The 27,756-nt window shown below is 41.7% G+C and overlaps 1 protein-coding gene across 7 annotated transcripts; it reads right to left on the bottom strand.

Annotated features, from left to right (window-relative positions):
• Positions 1-1,937: 1,937 nt before the first annotated feature.
• Positions 1,938-26,420, bottom strand: LOC112226655 (glutamate decarboxylase 1-like). Of its 7 annotated transcripts, none has more exons than XM_042308012.1 (17): positions 26,344-26,420; positions 23,982-24,126; positions 22,088-22,141; positions 15,702-15,854; positions 15,250-15,492; positions 12,840-12,930; positions 6,276-6,388; positions 5,812-5,927; positions 5,588-5,667; positions 5,440-5,494; positions 5,121-5,237; positions 4,976-5,040; positions 4,818-4,896; positions 4,586-4,735; positions 4,310-4,417; positions 4,064-4,156; positions 1,938-3,971 (listed from the first exon to the last, which is right to left on the bottom strand). In XM_042308012.1, the coding sequence occupies exons 2-17, from the start codon at positions 24,055-24,057 to the stop codon at positions 3,798-3,800; spliced, it is 1,767 nt and encodes a 588-aa protein (XP_042163946.1). In that variant the 5' UTR covers positions 24,058-24,126; positions 26,344-26,420; the 3' UTR covers positions 1,938-3,797. The 7 variants fall into 7 exon arrangements, with proteins under 7 accessions (XP_042163946.1, XP_042163944.1, XP_042163947.1 ...); XM_042308010.1 differs by lacking the exon at positions 26,344-26,420 and adding an exon at positions 25,968-26,079; XM_042308013.1 differs by lacking the exon at positions 26,344-26,420 and adding an exon at positions 25,852-25,876.
• Between the last annotated feature and the right edge of the window lie 1,336 nt (positions 26,421-27,756).

Genomic DNA, 27,756 nt, shown 5'->3' with positions numbered 1-27,756 from the left:
ACATAGAACATTCAATGGAATTCCAAATCAACAATTGAAAAGTGGAATTGATTGTCAATGACAATGTTTCTGTTCTTGAATAGGAATCTCAATTCACTCGACATCTATATCTTCATTACTCTGAGGTAGACATGTCAGAACTACACAGGGTTCCTTATTTGGCAATCGGCACACTTGAGTACCTCTGATTGACACACGGTCTAGAGCCACCACCAGGGGGAGTCATGCCGCATCACGCCACTCAGATGGGTGGCTGACAGCCAGAGGGGGGCTGACAGCCATAGGGAGTGGAGAGGAATAAAGGTGGAGGAGAGTAGGCTGATTAAAAGGAGAGGAGAGGAAGAGAGGTGAGGAGGTTGAGAGAAGATGGGGAGCTGTCAACAGCTCATCAGGCAGCGGTAGACAGCTGGGGCCAACCAAATCATTTCCCTGGGTGATTAGGTGTGTGTGTGATAGCATAAGGGCAATTGGGGTGATTACCACTGAGATTTTGGAGCTGGAGAGAACACTGTGGGTAGGACATTGAGGAGTGAAGTTTCCTTCAGAGGTACAGAGAGAAAGAGAAGTGAAAAGGATAAGAGGAGAGAGAACTGGCTTCTGACTGTAAAGGAGAAACATGGTGTTGTCTTCTTTCTTCTAGATGAAGTTCATTTTGCAATGTGCTGTCATGCGTCACTCTGGATTGAGGTGTGAGTCTATTTTGTGTGTGTATGTGTGTATTTATCAACATGTACAGCGGGGGTTTCAAACTTATTCCATGGAGGTCCTAGCATCTGCTGTTTTTTCCCTTTCATTTAAGACCTAGACAACCAGACGAGGGGAGTTCCTTACTCATCAGTGACCTTAATTCATCAATCAGGTACAAGGCAGGAGCGAAAACAGTCTTCTACACACTCCTATCCGACAGGTACTGTCTTCACACTCCTATCCGACAGGTACTGTCTACACACTCCTATCCGACAGGTACTGTCTTCACACTCCTATCCGACAGGTACTGTCTTCACACTCCTATCCGACAGGTACTGTCTTCACACTCCTATCCGACAGGTACTGTCTACACACTCCTATCCGACAGGTACTGTCTTCACACTCCTATCCGACAGGTACTGTCTTCTACACACTCCTATCTGACAGGTACAGTCTTCTACACACTCCTATCCGACAGGTACTGTCTTCACACTCCTATCCGACAGGTACTGTCTTCTACACACTCCTATCCGACAGGTACTGTCTTCACACTCCTATCCGACAGGTACTGTCTTCACACTCCTATCCGACAGGTACTGTCTACACACTCCTATCTGACAGGTACTGTCTTCACACTCCTATCCGACAGGTACTGTCTTCTACACACTCCTATCCGACAGGTACTGTCTTCACACTCCTATCCGACAGGTACTGTCTTCGCACTCCTATCCGACAGGTACTGTCTTCGCACTCCTATCCGACAGGTACAGTCTTCTACACACTCCTATCCGACAGGTACTGTCTTCTACACACTCCTATCTGACAGGTACTGTCTTCTACACACTCCTATCCGACAGGTACTGTCTTCACACTCCTATCCGACAGGTACTGTCTTCACACTCCTATCCGACAGGTACGGTCTACACACTCCTATCCGACAGGTACTGTCTACACACTCCTATCCGACAGGTACTGTCTTCACACTCCTATCCGACAGGTACTGTCTTCACACTCCTATCCGACAGGTACTGTCTTCACACTCCTATCCGACAGGTACTGTCTTCTACACACTCCTATCCGACAGGTACTGTCTTCACACTCCTATCCGACAGGTACTGTCTTCACACTCCTATCCGACAGGTACTGTCTACACACTCCTATCCGACAGGTACTGTCTTCACACTCCTATCCGACAGGTACTGTCTTCACACTCCTATCCTACCAGAAACAGTTGAAACAATAAGACCCACTCTGTTTCTTAATAGACTTTATTGTAGCTGCACATTGCATGATTGTGAGTTAAAGTGCCTACGGTACCTTCCTAAAGACAATTCTCCCACTACGGCTTCATACACATTAAGATTGGTCACATGGTTTAGGTCACTGTGCAGTTTACTTAGCTGGTCCCTACATACCATCAAGAAATTAATTATATTTCTATAATCACATCATTCTTAAAATACTGCAATACACATCCATTTAAAATGGAAAAAATAAAGAAAGATATTACTGTGCAAAGACACTAACTGAAACTCTTAGATTTTCCAATGAGTTCCCAAAACACTGAGGGTACAGGAAATATGGAACATAATACATACATAAGCAAGTATATTACATTTTTCTAATTATATTTCTGTCAGACAGGAACAATCCTCTTTCTCTCCGTCTTTGAAGAGTACATTCCCCTCTCGATAGCCTTGTGCTTCTTGCTAGACGAAGGACTGACAAGTTAACACCAGAGTTGACACCAAAAAGCCGGTAAGGCTGCTTCTCAAATGACACCATCGGTACCATATATATATATATATATATATGTATATATGTATATGGCTCTTGGCAAATGAATAGATGTATAATCTCCTTATAATCTTATAATAATTAAGTATCATACAGTCAATCGGATCACTGCACAACATTCAGTCAGAGCGATACAATCACAGATACACAATATACCGATTGCACTGGGGATCAGGGCAATTAAGTAACATATTTAGGATATCTTACATGTGATTTAGTGTATTTCTGCTATCTAAAGGGCTGTGGATTGCTGTATGTTCCCGATTCACTTTCTTTGGCTCACATATTCACTATAATATATTAATATATCATTGACTAATAGCATTATTAATCAAAACATATAGATTACATAGAGGCTATAGAATATACATAAAATATACATTTACAAATGGAGGAAAATACTTGACTTTTGAAACACTGGTAATGTCATAAATAATTCATATTTTAACTTTATATATATTTATAGTTATCATATTAGTATTTAAACATCTTCAAAAATGACATACTGTTTGCTTGTTCCACACAGGCCAGGAGCCAGTGTTTTACACTCTGCAAGTAGAATTTGCCTTTAGACACAGATCCAGGATCAGCTTACCCTCCCCAATACCTAAAATTAATAATATTAACCATTAGGGAGAAAAACATAATACTGACACTTGATCAGTAACTAGGGGCATTTTCAGCCAATAGTCAACACTAAGGTCATAGTTCAAAGGTCAATACAGCATTAGGTTACAGCATGGGGTACATACACTGTTACACACACACACCTTCTCCACGAAACACACACTGGAGGTCAAGGTTTAACACTAGGAGAAAGGGTTGGTGCATCTGTCTCTAGAATTATATATATGCTGAGTGCAAGTGATGCATCGTGTATATCATAATATTCATATATCATAGTATATTGTATACTATATGTGCTCTCAGGCATTTCTTTGTTTTCACACACACACACACGCATACACACACACACCGATGTAGAGGGTTTCCCTGTGTTACCTTACCTTACATCATTTAATCTACCTAATCTACTGTGCAACACAGACAAATAACTGCTTTACGGACTTGAACACACACACAACACAGTACTCTACTACAAACACACACATACAAACATTAGTCAAACTTTAGTATTGGAGTGTGTACCCATCATGCCATAAAAGCTGTGGTTTACACATCCTACCTTCAGAGAGAATTGTTTAGGACAAATCAAGAACAGCTCCAAAATTCTCTCAGAGCCCGATTAGTGTGGTCACAGGTAAAACATTGAAAACTGCAGTTCCAGCCTCCGGCTACTGTGTTGGTGCTATCTACAGGTCACGCCCCAGCCTCTCGATCTCGTCAATAAGGAAGTCGATGTCTGACTGGAGGGCTGCAGGGTTGGAGATGACCATGCGGAAGAAGTTGACCTTCTGGCCCTGAGGCTGGTAGCCCACCATGGTCGTACCAGACTCCATCATCATTGCTTTGATATTGGGCGCCACCTGGAGGATGGGAGGGGAATAGAACATATTTTAGAATACTGGAATAACGTGTCTGGAACATTTGAAAAGATAGAAGACGGTACAACAATTACCTTGTGAAGTTTCTCTCGATACTCTTTGCTGTTGTGTTCCATGCCTCTCAGGCTGGGTGGAATGTACCAGAAACATACATTGGTGTGCTGGGGCTACGGAGAGAAGACACACATTTAGAATATTTTGACCTTAATTAAGGATTTGTTTTATTACTATCATTTTTTCAGCACCCCTACTTCCTGCGGCTGTGGAAGGAAGTGGGGGATGACTGAGGGAGGAAAGGAAAAACTAGGACAGTTGCTTACCACTCCATCGAACACCATCTCGTATCCCTCTCTGTTTCTGATCTTGTCGTAGAGGTACTGAGACAGGTCCAGACACTTGTCAATGTGCTGCTCAAATCCTATGGTGCCCTGCGGAAAAAAATATAAATATTACAATGATTAATAAGAGCTGAAAATACAGAGGTGCTGGCTGGGGACAGCAGGGCATTCCTATAAGTGTTGAAACCCCATTGGGGTCTATATGTAATTAGAAGCCTGGATATGACCAAATACTAGATTCATGTAACATTGACTCACCTTGGCCTTCCACATGAGCCAGAACTTAAAGATGTCAACGTGGCGCCCACACTGAATGGCTTTGTCACCCGTGTCATAGCTGACATCATACTGTTTATCAGGCTGGAACAGGTACCCTGCGCACATCGAGTTACAGCCCGCCAGAATACCCTACAGAGAGAAAGAACAGGGTTATATAGAGAGCGAGAGTGTCTCTGTGTGTGTGTGTGTGCGCGTGTGTGTTTGTCCTCACCTTCTCTCTGACCAGGATGGCGGAGCACTGTAGAGGCACTCCCATCATCTTGTGAGGATTCCACGTGACAGAGTTAGCCCTAAAAGAGGAACAGCATTCGTTACCGTGTTTGTAGTGTGAATTAAGGAATGTGTGTGTTTGTGTGTGTGTGTCAGTACCTCTCAACACCGCTGAACTTATGGCGATGCTTCCTGGACATCAGGAGACCACCTCCCCATGCACCCTGGAGAAAGAACACGCGCACCAATAGAACAATAGGAAAAAACAATATTGTCCCCAAACACACAAACACACTGTACTCACATCTACGTGCAACCACATGTTGTATTTCTCGCAGATGTCAGCGATCTCATTGATGGGGTCAAATGCTCCGTAAACAGTGGAACCAGCTGTAGCGTTCACAAACAGTGGATGATAACCCTGGAGGAACACAATATCACAGGAGTCACAAAGTGACATAACCCTTCATGTAAGAAACAGAGAGAGAAAGAGAGAGAGAGAGAGAGACGGACATACAGACAGACAGAGACAAAAAGAGATAGAGAGACAGAGGAAACGACAGAGAGAGACAGACAGGGAGAGAGAGATATACAGAGACAGAGGGAAGGAGAGAGAGAATCACCTTCTGCTTGACATCGAGGATCTTAGCTTCTAGATCAGCAGGAATAACTCTCCCCCTGAGAAAGAACAGGAACAGAGAACCAGCTGATCTATCTTAATGTATATCTACAGTGGGTCAGGTGCGACCTTTGTGTGTAGCTGTAGCGTACCTCTCATCTGTGCTCAGCAGGACCACGTTCTCTGAGCCAAAGCCCAGAGCTGCCCCTGCCTTCTTGATAGAGTAGTGGCTCTGTGGGATTACAAGAAAATACAGGAACTTAAACAATTTAAAACCGACACTATTGAGGATTTCTTCAGAGTGTGTTTTTGCTTGTGAGTGTGCTTGTGTGTGTGCGTGTGTGTGTGTGTGTGTGTGTGTGTGCGTGTGACGTACATGTTCTGATGTGAAAAGCACCAGACGGGGAGCGGCAGACATGCCCTTGGTCTTGACCTCAGGGAAGTACTTGTAGCGAGCGATCATCACACTGTACATGTTAGAGATGGCACCCCCTGTGGACAGAGAGAGAATGACTGGTCAGAACAGGACCATGGACAGCAGCTGGTCCAATACAGGCAGACATGACCACCTGATTTTGGCACAATCCAATGATACATTTCCACATGAGAGGACAATAAAAGGTATCCAGTCCTGTTGTACATGATCACTTCTATATTGAAAAGATATCAAACAGTATTGGACATGCAGTAACACACATAACGTACTCACATACTGTATGCCTGCACACACACACACACACACACACACACACACACACACACACACACACACACACACACACACACACACACACACACACACACACACACACACACACACACACTCCATATTCTACATACCTGGTGAGAATATTCCGTCCCCCTCTCCTGAGGGCCAGCCAATAATCTCTCTCATCTTCTTCAGCGTCAGCTGCTCCATCAGGACAAACACTGGAGCGATCTCATAGGTGAACCTGGCGGTCAATATATTAATACACGAATCAATCAATTCATACAACTAATCGATTCACTCAAAACAATATTTATTGCAACATTTCACTTAAAATATTTAGGTCACATAGACCTTTGACCCTTTTCCTACGTTCCAGCTAAGACTCCTTCCGGTGAACAAAAGTTAAACATATTCAAGGATGTTATTTTTGCACGGCTAAACTGAGCTGAGGACCCAGAGCTACTGCTAGAACTGCAAGACAACCCTATGGACTCAAAGTTCCATTAAATTAGCCTCACACACACACACACATTTACGCACACAAGCAAATTTTGCTGACAGAGTTGAACTAATTAAAATTCGCCTGATATGAGACAGGGAGCAGACATTCATATTCAAATCCTTTTAAAGTATCAGTCAGCGTTTAATTAAAGCACACAAAGCTCTGATGGTTATCTGTCAATTCTGTCAATCACAACAGAGGCTTTTGATGCGACTGGCTGAAGGGTGTGTGTGTGTGTGTGTGTGTGTGTGGGAGGGGGGCTTGTGTTGGGGAGAGATAAGAAGGCTTTAGCCCCAAATCTATTTCCTGCTTCAGAGTGGAGGAAGAGAAAAAGAGAATGAATGAGAGAGTGAAGGAGAGAGAAGGGGAGCACAGGTGTGAAACCAATGGAATGGAGAGAAAAGGGAAGACAAGATGCAGATGTAGAGACAGAGGGAGAGAGGAGACAGAGAGGACAACAGAGATGCTTTTGTTTCAATCTCTATTGAATATTGAGATCAGGGTTTGGTTCATGTCATAATTGAATTGAGAATGCCTCATAAATTCCGATTCAATTCTTGAATTTGAATTACATTTGAATTGAAGAAGTAAACAGGATTCAGAATCACAATTCAAATTTGAATCAAAGGAAAAAATAATTGAATTCAGTGAAACTCAATGAAATTCAAATGCCTCTTCTATTCCACATTAGCTGTAGTCTATACAAATATACATCTTGTACATAAAACATCAAACAGGTCGTTATATACATGCATATAGAATATTGTTGAAAGAAATTGAAATTAATCTTGAAATGGATGGTCAAGGAAGACAAAACTTGTATGCGAATCAGTGGAGGCTGCTGAGGGGAGGACGGCTCATAATAATGTCTGGAACGGAGCTAATGGAATGGCATCAAACACATGGAAACCATGTATTGGATGTATTTGACACCATTCCACCAATTCCGCTCCAGCGATAATCACAAGTCTGCCCTCCCCAATTAAGGTGCCACCAACCTCCTGTGATAACGAATATACTAAGTTATTATATTTAATTAATCACTTACATTTTTCAATATGGGGAAAATACAACATTTCCCAGAATGCATTAGTTTAACCCTCAAGTTGACCCTGAAGCCTTCAAAAAGAAGAAAATAAATGAAATGGTTGGTGGAAAAATAATAGTCTATTCTAACCACTAAGGTTAAAAGGTATATGAGCATTGTTTCCAGAGGAAAGTGATATATTCTTTGGTATCTGGAAGTGTGACCTTTAAGATTCAATGAAACTCTCATGTTCTATGACTGAGTGGAATTTATTTGAAATGCACTGAATTGAATTATACTTCCTGTTATTCAAATTCAAATTCTACATCCTGTCGGGAGTGACCAATTCAATTCAAATTTCAATGAGTTTAATGGGAGTCAATTCAAACATTCTAAATTGAGCCCCACCCTGGCTGAGATGTTGTAATTTGATCATTTCAGAAAGAGAGGGCAACATCTCTGGTTGACTGAAATGATCTATGACATTTGTAAGCGACTCTGGGTTGGGTTGTGTGAATTTTGTGGCCCTAAGGCTATGTACCTCTGATGCCTGACCTCCCCACATCCTTCCCCTTCCTTCCCCGCCTCCCTCACCCCTCCACCTATGGCGCATTTCCAATTACAATTTACCCCAGAATTCTACCCAAAAGGCTCAGACTTTTCTGTTTCCACTTACGAGTGCCGGCACCCATGTTTCACTCTGCCATAGCTCTGGCGGACTAAATTGGAGCCAAGGCAAGGCCCGGGGTATATTTCAGCTACCATTCATTTACATAACAATGGCTAACTGTGAACTTTGACACCTTCTCACAAAAGCAAAAGTCTTGAATGATGCAAAGGCTGTTGATTCTGCTCGTCACAAGTCTTTAGTGTCACACTCCTGATGGAAACACGAGAACATTAGCTGCCCACTAGTTTTGGGGGTAAATCTCATTGAGAAAGCACCACTACTGTGTAACAAGGCCAGTTACACAACACACACACAACCCCCCTTCTACCCTTCACAGCCCTCCCCTCATCATCTGGGGACAGGGGAGCCGCACTGACAGACACACAAATACACACAGAAGAGGGGAGGAAGAGAGAGGGGAAGGGGAATAAGACATGACCACGAGGGGAATGGAAGACATTTGTGGCAAAGAGGATAGTAGGGGGATTTATTTTACTAGGCAAGCCAGTTAAGAACAAATTCTTATTTACAATGACGGCCTAGGAACAATAGGTTAACTGCCTTGTTCAGGGGCAGAACGACAGATTTTCACCCTGTCAGCTCAGGGATTCAATCTAGCAACCTTTCAGTTACTGGCCCAACGCTCTAACCACTAGGCTACCTGCCGCCCCAAGAAGAAGGAGAAAGGAGGGTGAGAAAAGTAAAGGGAGAGGAAATGAGAATGAGAGCGAGAGAACAGAGAGGGAGAGAGAGAGAGCGAGAGAGATTAATTATAGGGCTGCTGCCTAGATTTATGTGCATTTATTCTGGCTGTAACAGCCATCCTGGGGAGAGTTTGATTAGAACATTAGGTACCAGTCAATACGCCAGCACAGATTATGACTGATGGGCCCTAATTACACACCAGACAGACAGGCAGACAGGCAGACAGGCAGACAGACAGACAGGCAGACAGACAGACAGACAGACAGACAGACAGACAGACAGACAGACAGACAGACAGACAGACAGACAGACAGACAGACAGACAGACAGACAGACAGACAGACAGACAGACAGACAGACAGACAGACGGATTAAGAAATCATAGGACCCGGGGCTGACTGACTGACAAATCTGACTGACAAACTGAGATCAATCTGGTCTTCAATTCAAACAATGAAGCGACACACAGATTGTACAATATTAGCAGGCAATATATATATATATACAGTACCAGTCAAAAGTTTGGACAAACCTTATCATTCAAGGGTTTTTCTTTATTTTCACTATTTTCTTGCATTGTATAATAATAGTGAAGACATCAAAACTATGAAATAACACATATGGAATCATGTAGTAACCAAAAAAAAGTGTTGAATTCTTGAATTCTAAATAAATCACAACAGCGTCACCAGCAAGCACCCCACACCATCACACCTCCTCCTCCATGCTTCACAGTGCAAACCACATATGCGGAGATCATCCGTTCACCTACTCTGCGTCTCACAAAGACACGATAGTTGGACCAAAAATCTCCAATATGGACTCATCAGACCAAAGGACAGATATCCACCGGTCTGATGTCCATTGCTCGTGTTTCTTGGCCAAGCAAGTCTCTTCTTATTATTGCTGTCCTTTAGTAGGGGTTTCTTTTCAGCAATTCAACCATGAAGGGCTTATTCATGCAGTCTCATATGCACAGTTGATGTCGAGATGTGTCTGTTACTTGAACACTGTGAAGCATTTGGGCTGCAATCTGAGGACAGATTGCAGATGAACTTTTCCTCTGCAGCAGAGATAACTCTGGGTCTTCCTTTCCTGTGGCGGTCCTCATGAGAGCCAGTTTCATTACAGCGCTGGATGGTTTTGCGACTGCACTTGAAGAAACTTTCAAAGTTCTTGAAATTTGACTGACCTTCGTGTCTTAAAGTAATGATGGACTGTGGTTTCTCTTTGCTTATTTGAGCTGATTACCAAATAGGGCTGTCTTCTGTATTCCACCCCTACCTTGTCACAACACAACTGATTGGCTCAAACGCATTAAGAAGGAAAGACGTTCCACAAATTAACTTTTAACAAGGCACACCTGTTAATTTAAATTAATTCTAGGTGACTACCTCATGAAGCTGGTTGAGAGAATGCCAGGCTACTTTGAAGAATCTCAAATTTCTTGTTTTTGGTTACTAAAATAATCCATATGTGTTATTTCATAGTTGTGATGTCTTCACTATTACTCTACAATGTAGGAAATAGTCAAAATAAAGTAAAATCCTGGAATGAGTAGGTGTGTACAAACTTTGGACTGGTAGTGTGTGTGTGTTTGGACTGTGTGTGTGTGTGTGTGTGTGTGTGTGTGTGTGTGTGTGTGTGTGTGTATATATATATATATATATATATATATATATATATATATATATATATATATGCTAAAGGGTTCAATGACTCAGAAAATCACAAACTGTTACAAAATGTCACTGTTAGAATATCCTATTTGCCTTACTTACAAGCAGAGCATAATCTTATATAAGGAAGACAGAATATTTTGACAAATCTGCCGATTTCGGCTGAGCACAAAGGATAATACTTTTTCCTCATCTCGTGCAATAATATCTATAATGGCGATCATTATCACAATCACAGCCAATCATTGGTCTTTTCAGGGTGAAAATTACCCTTCAGTCACCTGCCTGTCCTATGGGACAGCCCCTAAATGCCCTCATATTATCCCCAACCCAGACCTCCTAAGTGACTCTGAGCACCATTGTGTCAGTTGTGTGCATGTGTGTGTGAGTGTGTGTGTCTGTGTGTGCAAGTGCAAAGGAAAATCAGTCTTTATCTACAGGGACAATAGAGCCAGAATGAGTCCTCCACAGGGAGCCAGGGCAGTCAGTCGCTGAGTGTGACAGGGTTTTCAGTGCCGCCGGGCAGCCATTGTGTGTGGGGCCCAGCTGGGCTATCTGCTAAGACCAGCTCACAATGAGCCTGCAGTCAATGGGGCGTTAACACTATCTCCTGAATCTGGGCCAGGCTGAACTGGTGTGTGTATGTGTGTGTGTGTGTGTGTGTGTGTGTGTGTGTGTGTGTGTGTGTGTGTGTGTGTGTGTGTGTGTGTGTGTGTGTGTGTGTGTGTGTGTGTGTGTGTGTGTGTGTAGTGTGTATCACAATTTTGTGTCCCTGCTCTCTGGGTCTCTCTCTCTCGGCATGGTTCCAAGTTTCCAACCGAGAGATGAGATGGAGTTTTCCAAGCAGGGTGATTGCCTAAGCTAATGTTTAAGAAAGAAGTGAAGCATCTCTTCTTTTCAATCTTGTTCTGTTACTATCAAACTCTGGTCTTGAATTGTTCTTGTTTTATTACCATTAATGAACATGTCTGGTCTCTCAAAATCCTGTGTTCTAATTAAGCAATAAGGCCCGGGGGGGGCTGTTCTTAGTCACGACTGCCCCTGAACTTGGCGGTTAACCCACTGTTCCTAGGCTGTCATTGAAAATAAAAATGTGTTCCTAACTGACTTGCCTAGTTAAATAAAGGTAAAATAAAAGACATCTCGATATTTACCATGGCTGTCAGCCAATCAGCATTCAGGGCTCAAACCACCCAGTTCATAATTAAGCAATAAGGCCTGAGGAGGTGTGGTATATGGCCAATATACCACGGCTAAGGGCCGTTCTTATGCATGATGCAACGCGCAGTGCCTGGACACAACCCTTAGCCGTGGTACATCTGCCATTTATCACAAACCCCCGAGCAGCCTTAATGCTATTATAAACTGGCTACCAACTTAATCAGAGCGGTAAAAATAAAAGTTTCGTCATACCTGTGGTATACAGTCTGATATACCACGGCTGTCAGCCAATCAGCATTCAGGGCTCGAAACACCCAGTTTATAATCATGTATTGTCTGTGATCTCTCTTCTATGTGTACGTCTCTCTTGCAGCTCTGGCATTGCCCTGCTTGCTCTCTCTTGTAATGCTGTAGTCATTTCTCTTTGTTATTTATTTGGTCTTTCATGGTCCTGTGTTGTTTAGCTCTGCAGGGCTTCATGCCCTCTGTCAGAGTGGGCCACCAACTAAAACTGAGTTCTGATCAATGTTCAATAACCAGGCCGTGGGGCGTGTGCGTGTGTGTGTGTTATCTGAGATGTACAGTATTCAGGCCTACTGTTCGATACACGGTTGGTACAGTGCCCCCATCAGTCAGGTCAAAACCAAAATTGTATACAACGGTCTTATATGAACTTAATTTTAAACACCTTTGACCTGACCAATCAGAGGCCTTGACCTTCGTTTAACCCCCGAGGTTAAAGATTTCCGATTCCGATTCCGTAACTGAGCAGGTCTGATGGGAACCACACTTCCTGAAAAATAATGATTTTATTATATTTTTTGCTACATGGCGGAAATCCTTTAAATGTCAATCACAACCCAGTGGGGCTTTCCAGTAAACGTTGGCTAGCCAGCACTGTGATGTCCACATCACATGCACACACAAAAGCAGCAGTGTATGTCTCACATGTTTGTGTTGGCTGTAGAGGTGAGCCACTCCCCAGCCAGCCCAATGATGTCCAGCCCAGTAGAGAGTTGGTTGAAGAACCGCGGATGACCTGGGACACAAAGAGAGAGAGATGAGAGATTCTATCTCAAAGGGACTTCCTGGATGAAATAAAGGTTCCTAAAGAAACAAAAGAACGTAGTGGAATATTTGCCTGGATGGTTTCAATAACCTTATAAAAACACACCGTGTTTTCTTCACCCTGGGGGGCTGAAACAGTGTGTGTGTTCTTTCCAGCTATTAAAAAGAACCACTTTAAGTTAAAACGAAAAAAACCCAAACACATTCACTCTTCTCTGTATTCCTATTGTGACCGGAGCCGCAGTGAAACATTTGCCTTGGAGGTGCTGATAACAAGGTTACATGACAACCACGTTGTCTGAGTCCACATAAAGATGCTCACAAAGCTTGAAGTTTAAGTTTGAAAGATATTCAACAAACAACAATCATCATCACTGGGCTACCACTGTTGTATTTACAGTTGAAGTCGGAAGTTTACATAAGCCAGACTACGGTTTGCAACTGCATATGGGGACAAAGATTGTACTTTTTGGAGAAATGTCCTCTGGTCTGATGAAACAAAAATAGAACTGTTTGGTCATAATGACCATCATTATCTATGGAGGAAAAAGGGGGAGGCTTGCAAGCCAAAGAACACCATCCCAACCGTGAAACACGGGGATGGCAGCATCATGTTGTGGGGGTGATTTGCTGAAGAAGGGACTGGTGCACTTCACAAAATAGTTGGCATCATGAGGAAAGGAAAATTGTGTGGATATAGTGAAGCAACATCTCAAGACATCAGTCAGGAAGTTAAAGCTTGGTCTCAATGACCCCAAGCACACTTCCAAAGTTGTGGCAAAATGGCTTAAGAACAACAAAGTCAAGGTATTGGAGTGGCCATCACAAAGCCCTGACCTCAATCCTATAGAAAATGTGTGGGCAGAACTGAAAAAGCGTGTGCGAGCAAGGAGTGCTACAAACCTGACTCAGTTACACCAGCTCTGTCAAGAGGAATGGGCCAAAATTCACCCAACTTATTGTGGGAAGCTTGTGGAAGGCTACCTGAAACGTTTGACCCAAGTTAAACAATTTGAAGGCAATGCTACCAAATACTAATTGAGTGTATGTAAACTTCTGACCCACTGGGAATGTGATGGAAGAAATAAAAGCTGAAATAAATAATTCTCTCTACAATTATTCTGACATTTCACATTCTTAAAATACAGTGGTGATCCTATCTGACCTAAGACAGGGAATTTTTACTAGGACCAAATGTCAGAATTGTGAAAAACTGAGTTTAAATGTATTTGGCTAAGGTGTATGTAAACTTCCAACTTCAACTGTATGTCATGTAGCCCCCTAGACGGACTGACTGAATGACTGACTGACTGTCTGAAGAGCGCGATATTGGAGATATGAAAGGCGAAGCGGATTTGCTCCCACTCTGTTGGCATAGTGCAGCACCGTGGACAGAGAGTCAGTGGACTGAAGGCAAGGGGAATCAACTGAGGTAGGCTAATTAACACAGACACATTTTTTGTTAGCTATCATCACTTTGTGTGTGTAAATGATAAATGAATTAAGCTAAAGGTCTTTAGGAAGGAAAACCCAAGGGACAGCTTGACTGTTGTTGTTCCTAACAGCTTGTAAAAAGCACATGCAGGCTTGCATCCCTGCCGGCGGTACTTGGTTTAATAAGAAGAGAGACGGAGAAGAGGTTGTCAACGGAATTACCAGGGGAATAATAACCCGTCATTGTGATTGGTTGTAGCCTATCGAGGGAACAGCTTATGGTTTTGTGTAGAATTCCATTTTGCTCATGTGGTGTGAACACGAGCAGATGACCGTGACAAAGATAGAAACATATTGTAGCCCAATGCACTAATTACTGTGAAAAACATGACATGCAATATGTTCAATAAAACAGTGCATTATTAAACACTTCCAGATAGCCTATACAATATAAACATATTATAGGCCATAGTCCTACTATATAGGTTGGTTTAGTTTCATATAACCTAACCATTTAAGCTTGCAGCAATCTTGTTTGTTTTGGATTGGAATGTAGCTTAAAGAGCAGAATTTACCATCTTTTGTTTCTAATCTAATTTCCAATTAACGAAGGAGAGAAACAACAGCCTATCTTAATTAGCTTTATAAGTTAAGGCTTTTTCCAATGAAAAGCTTTTAGTCAGCCTGGCTTGGTGAGAGATAACTGCTTTTATAAGAAATAAAAAAGAATAAAAAAGTTATACACACAAAAACTGTCCCAAAAGCATGAAAAGCAAACATCTGGTCTAAAACTTGTAACATATTTCACATAATTATGTTGTGGCTAGTTTAGTGGTCTATGTTGTACAGTATGTACCTGTTCGCACGCCGTACTTGAGCGTGTCCCTGCAGTCCACAAGGATCTGCTCAAGGGACTCTGGCTGGTCAGAGAGCTCGAGGTTGAAGCCCTCCATGCCCTCAAGCAGCTGATGCGGATGGTGGAAGTCCAGAACCTTGGTGGAACGGTCAAACGACTTCCTGACGTAGTTGGTGAGGATGTCCACAAGTTCCAATAAGAACTGCATAGTGGCCTCTTCTCCATTTTTGGCGGGAAGTAAATCTAGAAGAATTAGGGGGAAAGCATTTACAAAATGAAAACAAATGTATGTAGAGGCTGGATTCCCTCATAGATAAGGGGGCCTGTAACGGCTATAACAAACTAGCAACATTGTAGGTCTAGACCAGCGTTCACTACATGTCTAGAAAATGAAAGATTAAAAAAAAGAGTAGGCCTATATTGAATGTCTGGCAAGAATAAACTTTGCTTACCTCTCGCAAACATGTTGGAGAAATCGGTCTCAGTGCGGCAGAAGCGCGCATCCCGGTCGCTGTTGACACAGGAGAACAGGTTCTTCTGGCGTTCTGAGAGCGAGCCTGCGAGCCGGCCTTCCTCCCCTAGACTGTTATTCTTCTGCAGGAACCCTATGGTGTTGCACGGAGCAGCATGAGTGGGGGAACACGCTTGGTTACCACTGCCCAACATCGCTAGATAAATAACTTGATAATGACTTTTATTGAAAGACCTGAGTTTTATCTATCCTTGTTATCAGTTACAAATGCAACACAGGTCTTTGTGGTGTCCTCTCTCAGACAGCGCTTATATACCCGGGTGGTAATCCCCATACAGCAGGAGGGTTATGGATCAATGTATGGATGAGGGTTGCCTATGTGTGTCTGTGTATGTGAGTGTGTGTGTGTGTGTGTGTGTGTGCTTGCATGGGTGCCCTGCCAGACCCTGCACAGTGACATCAATCCATAACCCAGCCATGCTGTAAAAAGTTTTTTTTGGACAGTAGTTACACCAAACAGAAACAGGTTATTTTGGACAGTAGTTACACCTAATGGAACCAGGTTTTGTTGGACAATTGTTACACCTAATGGAAGCAGGTCATTTTGGATAGTCGGTACACCATAGAAACGGGTTCTTATGGACAGTATTTACACATAATGGAAACAGGTTGTTTTGGCCAGTAGTCACACCTAATGGAAGCAGGTTGTTTTGGACAGTATTTACTCCAAATGGAAAAAGGTTACTTTGGACATTTGTCAAACTGAACGGAAACAGGTTATTTTGAACAGTAGATACACTTAATGGAAACATGTTATTTTGGACAGTAGGTACACCTATTGGAAACGGGATCTTTTTGACAGTAGTCACACCTAATGGAAGCAGGTTGTTTTGGACAGCTGTTACACCTAATGGAAGCAGGCTATTTTGGACTCTAGTCACAACTAATGGAAACATGTTATTGTGGACAGTAGGCACACCTAATGGAAACAGGTTATTTCTTGACTATTGTCAAACCTAAAAACAGTTTTTTTGTACAATTGTTACACCTAATGGAAACAGGTTATTTTGCACAATTGTTACACCTAATGGAAGCATGTTATTTTGAACAGTAGTCACACCTAATGGAAGCAGGTTGTTTTGAACAGTAGTTACACCTAATGGAAGTAGGCTATTTTGGACAGTAGGTACACCTAATGGCAACATGTTATTTTGGACAGTAGGTACACCTAATGGAAACAGGTTCTTATGGACAGTATTTACACCTAATGGAAGCGGATTATTTTGGCCAGTAGTCACCCCTAATGGAAGCAGGTTATTTTGGATAGTAGTTACACCTAATGGAAGCAGATTATTTTGGCCAGTAGACACCCCTAATGGAAGCAGGTTATTTGGGACGGTAGGTACACCTAATGGAAACGCATTCTTTTGGACAGTAGTTACATGTAATGGAAGCTGATTCTTTTGGCCAGTAGTCACACCTAATGGAAGCAGGTTATTTGGGACAGTAGTTACAGCTAATGGAAGCTGGTTGTTTTGGACAGTAGTTACACCTAATGGAAACAGGTTATTTTGGATAGTAGTTACACCTAATGGAAGCAGATTATTTTGGCCAGTAGTCACCCCTAATGGAAGCAGGTTATTTGGGACAGTAGTTACACCTCATGAAACACATTCTTCTGGACAGTAGTTACACCTATTGGAAGCAGGCTATTTTGGACAGTAGTAACACCTAATGGAAACAGGTTATTTTGTACAATTGTTACACCTAATGGAAACAGGTTATTTTGTACAATTGTTACACCTAATGGAAACAGATTATTTTACACAATTGTTACACCTATTGGAAGCATGTTATTTTGGACAGTAGTCACACCTAATGGAAGCATGTTGTTTTGTACAGTAGTTACACCTAATGGAAGCAGATTATTTTGGCCAGTAGTCACCCCTAATGGAAGCAGGTTATTTGGGACAGTAGTTACACCTCATGAAACACATTCTTCTGGACAGTAGTTACACCTATTGGAAGCAGGCTATTTTGGACAGTAGAAACACCTAATGGAAACAGGTTATTTTGTACAATTGTTACACCTAATGGAAACAGGTTATTTTACACAATTGTTACACCTATTGGAAGCATGTTATTTTGGACAGTAGTCACACCTAACGGAAGCATGTTGTTTTGTACAGTAGTTACACCTAATGGAAGTAGGCTATTTTGGACAGTAGGTACACCTAATGGCAACATGTTATTTTGGACAGTAGGTACACCTAATGGAAACTGGTTCTTATGGACAGTATTTACACCTAATGGGAACAGGTTATTTTGGACAATTGTCAAACCTAATGGAAGCAGGTTCCTTGGGACAGTAGATACACCTAATGGAAACATGTTATTTTGGATAGTAGTTACACCTAATGGAAGTGGATTATTTTGGCCAGTAGTCACCCCTAATGGAAGCAGGTTATTTGGGACAGTAGTTACACCTAATGGAAACACATTATTTTGGACAGTAGTTACATGTAATGGAAGCTGATTATTTTGGCCAGTAGGCACACCTAATGGAAGCAGGTTGTTTTGGACAGTAGTTACAGCTAATGGAAGCAGGTTGTTTTGGACAGTAGTTACACCTAATGGAAACAGGACATTTTGGACAATTGTTACACCTAATGGAAGCAGGTTATTTTGGACAGTAGTTACACCTAATGGAAACACATTATTTTGGATAGTAGTTACACCTAATGGAAGCGGATTATTTTGGCTAGTAGTCACACCTAATGGAAGCAGGTTGTTTTGGACAGTAGTTACAGCTAATGGAAGCTGGTTGTTTTGGACAAACGTTAACCCTAATGGAAACAGGTTATTTAGGACAGTAGTCAAACCTAATGGAAGCAGGTTGTTTTGGACAGTAGTTACACCTAATGGAAACGGGTTATTTTGGACAATTGTTACACCTAATGGAAGCAGGTTATTTGGGACAGTAGTTACACGTAATGGAAGCTGAATATTTTGGCCAGTACTCACACCTAATGGAAGCAGGTTGTTTTGGACAGTAGTTACAGCTAATGGAAGCAGGTTGTTTTGGACAGTAGTTACACCCAATGGAAACAGGTTATTTTAGACAGTAGTCACACCTAATGGAAACAGATTATTTTGGACAGTAGTTACACCTAATGGAAACAGGTTCGTTTGGATAGTAGTTACACCTAATGGAAGCATTTTTTTGGGGATAGTAGTTACACCTAATGGAAGCAGGCTATTTTGGACAGTAGTTGCACCTAATGGAAACACGTTCTTCTGGACAGTAGTTACCTAATGGAAACAGGTTATTTTGGACAATTGTCAAACCTAATGGAAACAGGTTATTTTGGACAGTAGTCACACCTAATGGAAGCAGGTTGTTTTGGACAGTAGTTACACCTTTTGGAAGCAGGCTATTTTGGACAGTAGTAACACCTAATGGAAACACGTTATTTTGGACAGTAGTTACACCTAATGGAAACAGGTTATTTTGGACCATTGTTACACCTAATGGAAGCAGGTTATTTTGCACAGTAGTTACACCTAATGGAAACATGTTATTTCAGACAGTAGTTACAACTTATGGAAACACATTATTTTGGAGAGTAGTTACACCTAATGGAAACACATTCTTTTGGAAGGTAGTCACACCTCATGGAAACACATTATGAATCAATTGTGTCAGCTCTAGCTCTTTTTTAGTTGCATTTGTCATAACTACTAAATGAAATAAAAAACACCAATACATTACACAGTTTTATTTCCAATTAACAATGGTAAAGTGAAGAGGTCAGTAGGGAGCTTTGTGCTCCCATCCGCTCCTTACTCAACCATGAAGTTCTTTGCCAGTTCCTGAGCCTGCAGCCTGTCAATTGAACTAACCTACAGACCCGTTTAACTACAATGACATAATCAGTTACGGTTACATAAACCTTTTAGTTTTAACATGTGGTTGTTTATCTACCTTAGTTGAATGCACTGACTGAAGTCGCTCTCGACTAAAAGCGTCTGCCAAATTACCTAAATGTAAATGTACAAATGTACAGTTGGAATGCATGCTGACGATTCATCTAATGAGCTCTGCCCCCTAAAAAGACAAACTCTTTGACCAAGCAAAATTTGCTCAGTTAATTTCTACATGAATGAATATGGTGCACATCAAGTTCCACCGAGTTAAATCAGTAAATTCTACAATTATATTCCGCCATAAAACATTAATTGTTCGTGTAATGTTAACAAAACATGATAGAGCAAATCTTAAAGGCAGCCAAAAATGTTTGTGTAGAGGAGACATTATGGAAGGGAAAGGGGATACCTAGTTATTTGAACAACTGAATTGATTCTACCAAAATGTGTCTCCGCATTTAAGCCAACCCATTCGAATCAGACTGGGGTTAATGACGGATGCGAGACATTTAACGGGCTCTGGATAGGCTAGTCTATTTTTTACTAAAGTCCGTGTGTATTAATAGCCCATTGATTTTAGAGAAAAACCTATAGCAGACTACCATCAGAAAATGTCATTATGGAAGGATTTAAACATCTATTTTCACGTCATACAGTTTTAAGTAAATTATTCTATCAACATCGGATGTTAAAATGTTTTGCATTATCGAACAGACAAGGCTCTCAATATCTAAGAGGCAAGGCTCTCTGAAACAGAACCCTTTTTCTGTTTCAGAGCTTCAGAGATCCTTTCATTTAAATGTACTCCCCTAATCTTGAATGGCAGATTGGCACTGATTATTTTACAAGACCAGCAGCCTCGACAACTGCTGGTTGGTTCCCGTTAATCTTCCTCTCATCCGCAGGACCCGTATCTTTACTGAAAGGAGCTGACGACTATAACGGCCTGTAAATCCAACACTGACATAGGCCAACATATAACAACTCAGCACAATTTTATGATGACTGTTGCCACAGAGGGATTTTTCAGTTTTCTCCTCCCCCCACAAAAAAAAAAAATGATTTCAACCCCGAGCACAAAACGATTCCTTATCAGCCCAAAGGGGATATTATAGAAACGAGGGTAAATGATTGGGCCTGGTGCATAATGAACAGAAATGTGAAAATTACTCATAAGGCCTAAGCAATGTCCTCTATAAAATGAATCAGTCAGTTTATTGAATAAACATGTTTCCTCGTATATTGCGGTAAATTATTTCGTTATTAAGGTTATTTGCAGGGTTATAAAGGGAGGTTAAATTGTGTTGATTTTATCCGGCAGGGGGCGTCCTCATTACGGGGCAGGTTACCTAATTATGTGGGCCCTCGGTACGAATTATAGTTCTGCATCGTAACTCTCGAGCTAAAACCCATTTATTCTTAGGCTAATGACATCCTCTTCTTTGTTTTTGGATTGAACCAATGGTAGGACAATGCATACTTTTGCAATTAAATGTTAATTTGACATTATCAAAACCCTGCCACCAAAACATGTTGGACTGAAATCAATGAAAGTAGGAAGGATTTCTTAAAGGAAATATATGTTTCTCAATGTGTGATGACGTCAAACCAATCCTAGACGTAATCGAAAAAAGATTAAATATACAGGGTCCAGGAATAAAAGGTCATCTAAGATTCCTGTTGGAAAAATACTGGATTCAATCGTTTCACCTTGTTTTAGCTGGATTGGCTAACATAACAGAGGCTTTATGGAACCTCCCAGATTTACCAAACCCACGCCCTCCCACGTCATCTCATCGACGTCATCACATCTCATTATATAAGGTATATAAAAAAATACGTTTTGCATAAAGATACCCAAATCCATACCACCTCCAAACGGAAAGGCGAGGAAATTAATGTTTAAAAAAAATAATAAGGCGTTGATAATAAAATAAAATACAAAACTGGAATTAGAACATGTATTATTTAGTCTGTAGCCCTAGTTTATGCACACACCATGTTAGCAGCTAATTCTGCATTAAAAACCTATTGGACAGCTCTATCTCGACAAATATTAAATGTTTAGGCATTTTCTACATTTCTGAGGCGGATTGTTACTTGCTGTAGTGTAGGCCTGTATCCTGTCCTTTGCCAACTGCAGAGATATGGATAGGAAGGGACATGGGGTGCCTCGCGGGGTCGGGGCGGGAACCCCGGCGCGCCGTGCTTGGCCTAAAGCTAATTGCCAACTGACCTTTAGGAGATGAGAATGTGGAGTGACAGTCAGCGACGGCCTTGCCCTAATATTAGCATATTATAGCATCATTATGCTGGGTATGGAGATGGGCCTATGAGGCTTCATATGCCTACAAAGTCAAATGGCAACGTTTCTCGTAGGCTATTGCAGTGAATCAAATTAGATTGCCGTTGTTGATGGTTCATGGGTCTAAAACTTACCACAGATCTTCATCCCCAGTTTCCGCGTGCATCCTTGCATCCACGCGTCATAGTCTAAAACAGAATGTTTGGGGAGAACGTTTGAAAATTCGATTCTGGAATAATGAATAGTGTGATTTGGGTGACAGTGGATTCGTTTTTATTAAGCGTATGGTGGCAGTGTATGGCACAACGGAGTGAAGAAGCATGAAGCAGACTCACATGCAGAAGAAGCAGCAGCCTCTAGAGCTCACGCCACCCCTTCTCAAACCCCATTGGGAAGGAAACAAAGCAGCGCTGACCTTAGATCAGTGCGATTATTAGCCTATTCCTTAACATTCGAATTGTTCCGAATCCACACAGTCCAAACAAAATGGGCCATTAGAGGCCCACACTGGCACGCACCCGGCAAAGGGGACGTTTTAAATAAACACCCGTGAAATTAGCTCGCGAAGGAGAGCAGAAATTAATTGGGTGAAACACAGTATTTTGATTGGCGCGAGATGGTGATGTCTGGCTGGCCGTTTGGACACACACGCACGCACACACACACACACACACGCCCACACCAGGCAGTATAGGGAGAACTACTGCAGCATAGGGAAAACAACCTATAGGCTACGTGTTTTGATATTGCATGAACATACAGATGGAAAATGGCATCATAGCCACACAAAAAACACAAGCACAGAGTCAAGCAATGGGACGGTAACAAGGCACATCTATATATGCATATGAGCCTTATAGTGGTGTTATTTGTCTAGGATTTAAGACCCGTATAGAACGTCTCGAGGTGTCCCTCAGAGCACAAGGTAAGCGTTGCCCGAGACACACTCGCACACAGGAACCACCGGCCGCCTCAGGTATGTATGCGAGACAGAGCGTGGCAGCGAGATAATGGCAACAATCAACAGTAGCAGCAGAGAGACAGGCAGAGTATAAACAACATCACAGGCTTTTTGAAACGGTTATGCATTATATAAAACCTGTCAAACACATTATTCCTCTGTCAAATTGCCTATCAAATGAAGTCAATTTTCCATATTAGGCCAATGGTTTTAATGGCTGAAATTTCAGGCTGATTAACAAGGCCTAGGCTTCCATTTTTCTCAAACAAAAATGACTTGGCCTAGGTCTAAAGAGAAGCGGGTTTGGGGATTTTTCTTAACTAAAATGTAACTGTCAGTGGGTAGACTAAAAGGATAATTTCAGTAATACCTACTAAATGCCCTCTTCTTTCAGTGTTCGATGGTAAAATTATCGAAGCGGGTCTCTATTACATTGATATCCCTCCTCCGCGTACACTTCGCCAATGTCATAGAAAACGAAAGCAAGCCGTAATCACGAGCAACGGAGTGCCTGCAATTACCAGCCATTTCCCTGCGTAATTGCGCTGATAACAGCTCTCTCAGTGATGCAGGACCACACATTGGATAGATTAAGAGGGGATAAATGATTGAAATTATTTTTAAAAATGTATCACGAATTTGAATGCTAAAATTCAGTATATATCTTTTGCCAATAAATAATAGCATAGGCCTACATTTAGTGTTTAGGTTATTAGGCCTATTTTAAAATCGAGAATATTTTAAACATTATTTGATAGGCCAAATAAAAAAAGGCATAACCTAATTCGATGGGCTTATTCTAAATAATTGTGATTTCTATTCCAAAAATAATTCCTTCCCGATGCCCTGCACTGAAGACATAACGACGCTCTATGAGGCAATTACAGGAGGTCCGTTTCTCAGTGCGCGCCGCTGATCCGTTAGACAGCAGCAGGCAGTTGTGATAGCTCTGTTTTTAACCGGAATGATTAACGACGTCGCCCACACGGTAAATAGCCAGAGTGAGACTCGTTTTTATCAGGCAGAGAGGGAGTGAGGTAGGGAGAGGGAGAGAGAGAGAGACCTACTTGTGGATGAAGGTCGTAAATTGGCGGAGTTGGGGTCCTGGTCCCCGCCAGCGGCTGTCGGTTCAGACGTGGCCATCAGTCCTCCGTTATTCCCGTGCGCTCCGGGACTCTTATCAGATTATCAACGAAAATAACCAATCGGTTGCTGAAAACAAATGGCCCAGTGTTAAGATATATGGCTAATATTAAACAAATAAATAACCGGATTCATATTTGAAAGTTTGTCTATTTACATAGCCTAAAATAGGCAACATTAGCTGAATTTGACCAATGAAATTGAGCTTTAATTAACCGTGCAGTGACCATATACGAAGAGGATGATGCATCATTTGTTGTATTATCTGCCTCTTTGACGGGAATAATTTATTCTAGAACATGGCTCGCATTTGCCGATCGAAGGGAGATAAATCAGTGGTGATCGGTTTGAGAAGATTTGTCTCGTGCCACACACGTAGGCCTACCCAGGCTCGTGGGTCCGTCTGTCAAATGCAGAAATGCATTCGGACGTTAACATCGCGGGCATTCAATACTGGACCCAAATAAAGTCGGCAAATCTGACAGAAATTTAAGGCTACGCTATTCTAACCTTAGCCTATAAACACGAACGAAAAAAAACTGTCCCTAGTGAAGTTTTTATGGGTCGTTAAAGCGAAATCACCCCCATCTCAGAGCCATCAGTCTTGGGCGCTCGAGCTAAGCGATGAGCACCAGACCGTTCAGTCTACTTAATTAGATCAAAGAGCACGAAAACAAAGGATTTTCGTGCCTTCAATAATAAAGCAAATAACCAGGCCTAGGTCTAATCCACAAACAAATCATCCTGAACAGACCTATTCATAATGAGGAATATGCTAAACGAAAAACCCTACCACAATGATGTGCAATGGAATTATTTGACATATTTTGTCAAATAATTATTGGTTTAGTAAGAAAAATATATAATTGATTGGGCAGCCTACTGAAATCCGTTGGAAATGGATAGCATATCGATTTTTAATTATGATGATCTTTGAATAACCACAGCGAAGCCAGCATCAGTCAATGTCATTGTTAATAAGGAATAGTTAGGCTAATGATGGAATCGTGCTACTCATATAGACTATAAATAACAATAGCCTGCCATTGCTCAAAACATGTTAATTGTTTCTTAATTAAAGTTTTGAACGAGAGAGAGATGGAAATCTGAACATTCAAGCGACAGGTCTTTTGCAAAAATATTTATGCTTTTCTAAACCAATCTCATCCTTTTTTCGACTCCAATAAGAATGAGCATCGCAACAATGTAGCAGTTGTTGAGCGCTGTGCAGCATTCAAAAACAAAAACTCACGGTTATATTATGGAAAAATCAATCAATACTACAATATAGGCTGTTCGGAAACGTGAGAGCGCTCGCGCTATGAGACTATAGGCTACCTTACCGTCTGCGGGTGCACAGGTTGTCGTGTCCAGAAACTATCACCAAAGAACCGAATTACAGTTCTCTATCCACCCAACGTTCTGAGACGCAAGACAGTCCAAAGCCAACGACACCGGAATACCAATGGAGTACGAAAAATTCAATCCAGCAGCGTGCGAATGACCTTTTTTCCCCTCAAGAATGTGTCATTTTTTAATTATTTCTGAGCGCCTGAATCGCCTATTTATCCACTTTAACGCACGCACACGTGAGTCATAGCATTACCTCCCTCTGGCACGAAATTAAGCTTCTTCACGACCACTGACGTGTCGCCTTTTCTGTGAGTGGGATACTTTATTTCAGCAGCTTTGATTGTCATGAGAAATGCATAGCTCCATTACGATCCCCAATCACGAAGTGTCACTCTTAGGAAGTTTGATTGCAATCAAGTCCTCAATAGCCTACTTACTAACCTAGGTGATGTTCAACACGGCCAAAAATAACAACGGAGGTTTTATTTGCGTCACTGGCACCTGTCAATCAAAGGAAAAAATGGACAAAATTGTGTTGGCCAACACTAGTAGCCTACCAGATATGGACTTTGGATGGACTCCGTTTTGCTCAGAAGGCTAGGCATATCGATGAAATGTTATCACAGAGAAATGGACAAGTGCCAGCCTATTCATTTTCTTCTGTGCTGTTGTCCAGATTTAGTTTTGTGGATTGCGACGCTAGACTGATATGACGACTCTAGACACGAGGGGGCGCCTCGACTGCGTTCACAGATCTCTGTGGTCAGGCCGCGTTGATGGAATTTATTTCCAAAATGGTGAAAACCATGTCATCTCATGCCTATGCTGTGCTGAACAACATATTGATTGGAACATGTCCAAATAAATATCCTGTACCCCCTAGCCTATAGGCTGAATAGTAAAACAAGAAAAAGATTAGCATGGTATACACACCTGAGGAAGTTTAGGGAATTGACCTATCAACCCCATTATCCCAAGCAGCAGGGCTCCAATGGGAAGTGTTCTCTCCACAGTCCACTCCACTGCCTAATGCCCCTGCTTTCACTCTCTCTTTCACCGCACCCCTTCTTTTTGGATGTTCTCTTCCTTTCCACTTGTTCTCTCTTCACCCTGTCAGAACAGACCTTTATATACAGTGCATTCGGAAAGTATTGAGACCCATTCCCCTTTTCCTCATTTTGTTACGTTACAGCCTTGTTCTAAAATGGATTGAATTGCACTACCGTTCAAAAGTTTGGGGTCACTTAGCTTTTCTTTAAAAAAACAAGGACATTTTGTCCATTAAAATAACATCAAATTGATCAGAAATACAGTGTAGACATTGTTCATGTTATATATTTTAAATAAAAATATGTTTTATTTCACCTTTATTTAACCAGGTAGGCCAGTTGAGAACAAGTTCTCATTTACAACTGCGACCTGGCCAAGATAAAGCAAAGCAGTGCGACACAAACAACAACACAGAGTTACACATGGAATAAACAAACATACAGCCAATAATGCAATAGAAAAAGTATATATATAGTGTGTGCAAATGAGGTAGGATAAGAGAGGTAAGACAATAAATAGTAATAAATAGTGACAAAATAATTGCAATATATATGACTATACAATATATCTACATAGGCGTACAGAGGCCCATTATCAGCAACCATCATTCCTATGTTCCAATAGCACGTTGTGTTAGCTAATCCAAGTTTATCATTTTAAAAGGCTAATTGATCATTAGAAAACCCTTTTGCAATTATGTTAGCAGAGCTGAAAACTGTTGTCCTGATTAAAGAAGCAATAAAACTGGCCTTCTTTAGACTAGTTGAGTATCTGGAGCATCAGCATTTGTGGGTTCAATTACAGGCTCAAGATGGCCAGAAACAAAAAACATTATTCTGAAACTCGTCAGTCTATTCTTGTTCTGAGAAATGATGGCTATTCCATGTGAGAAATTGCCAAGAAACTGAAGATCTCAAACAACGCTGTGTACTATTCCAGCGCAAACTGTCTCTAACCAGAATAGAAAGAGGAGTGGGAGGCCCCGGTGCACAGCGGAACAAGAGGACAAGTACATTAGAGTGTCTAGTTTGAGAAACAGAACAAGTCCTAAACTGGCAGCTTCATTAAATAGCACCCGAAAAACACCCGTCTCAACATCAACAGTGAAGAGGCGACTCCGGGATGCTGGCCTTCTAGGCAGAGTCCCCCTGTCCAGTGTCTGTGTTCTTTTGTCCATCTTAATCTTTTCTTTTTATTGGCCAGTCTGAGGGATGGCTTTTTCTCTTTGCAACTCTGCTTAGAAGGCTCTGTTTCACAAGTTTGAACCGCACAGTACAGTACTGCACAGTTCAGTAC

This window comes from Oncorhynchus tshawytscha, linkage group LG28, assembly GCF_018296145.1.
Source record: "Oncorhynchus tshawytscha isolate Ot180627B linkage group LG28, Otsh_v2.0, whole genome shotgun sequence".
In the NCBI taxonomy this organism is placed as follows: Eukaryota; Metazoa; Chordata; class Actinopteri; order Salmoniformes; family Salmonidae; genus Oncorhynchus; species Oncorhynchus tshawytscha.
Note: the sequence above shows the minus strand (reverse complement) of the source record. Positions and strands in the feature narration are given on the sequence as shown.

Bases quoted from the DNA above. Each gene is read 5' to 3' on its own strand.
- LOC112226655 (XM_042308012.1), bottom strand. From the start codon at position 24,057: ATGGCCACGTCTGAACCGACAGCCGCTGGCGGGGACCAGGACCCCAAC. The intron at 6,389-12,839 runs GTGAGACATACA...ATTGACCGCCAG, and splicing joins TCTACAGCCAACACAAACAT to GTTCACCTATGAGATCGCTC. The intron at 5,041-5,120 runs GTGAGTACAGTG...TTCTTTCTCCAG, and splicing joins ACATGTGGTTGCACGTAGAT to GGTGCATGGGGAGGTGGTCT.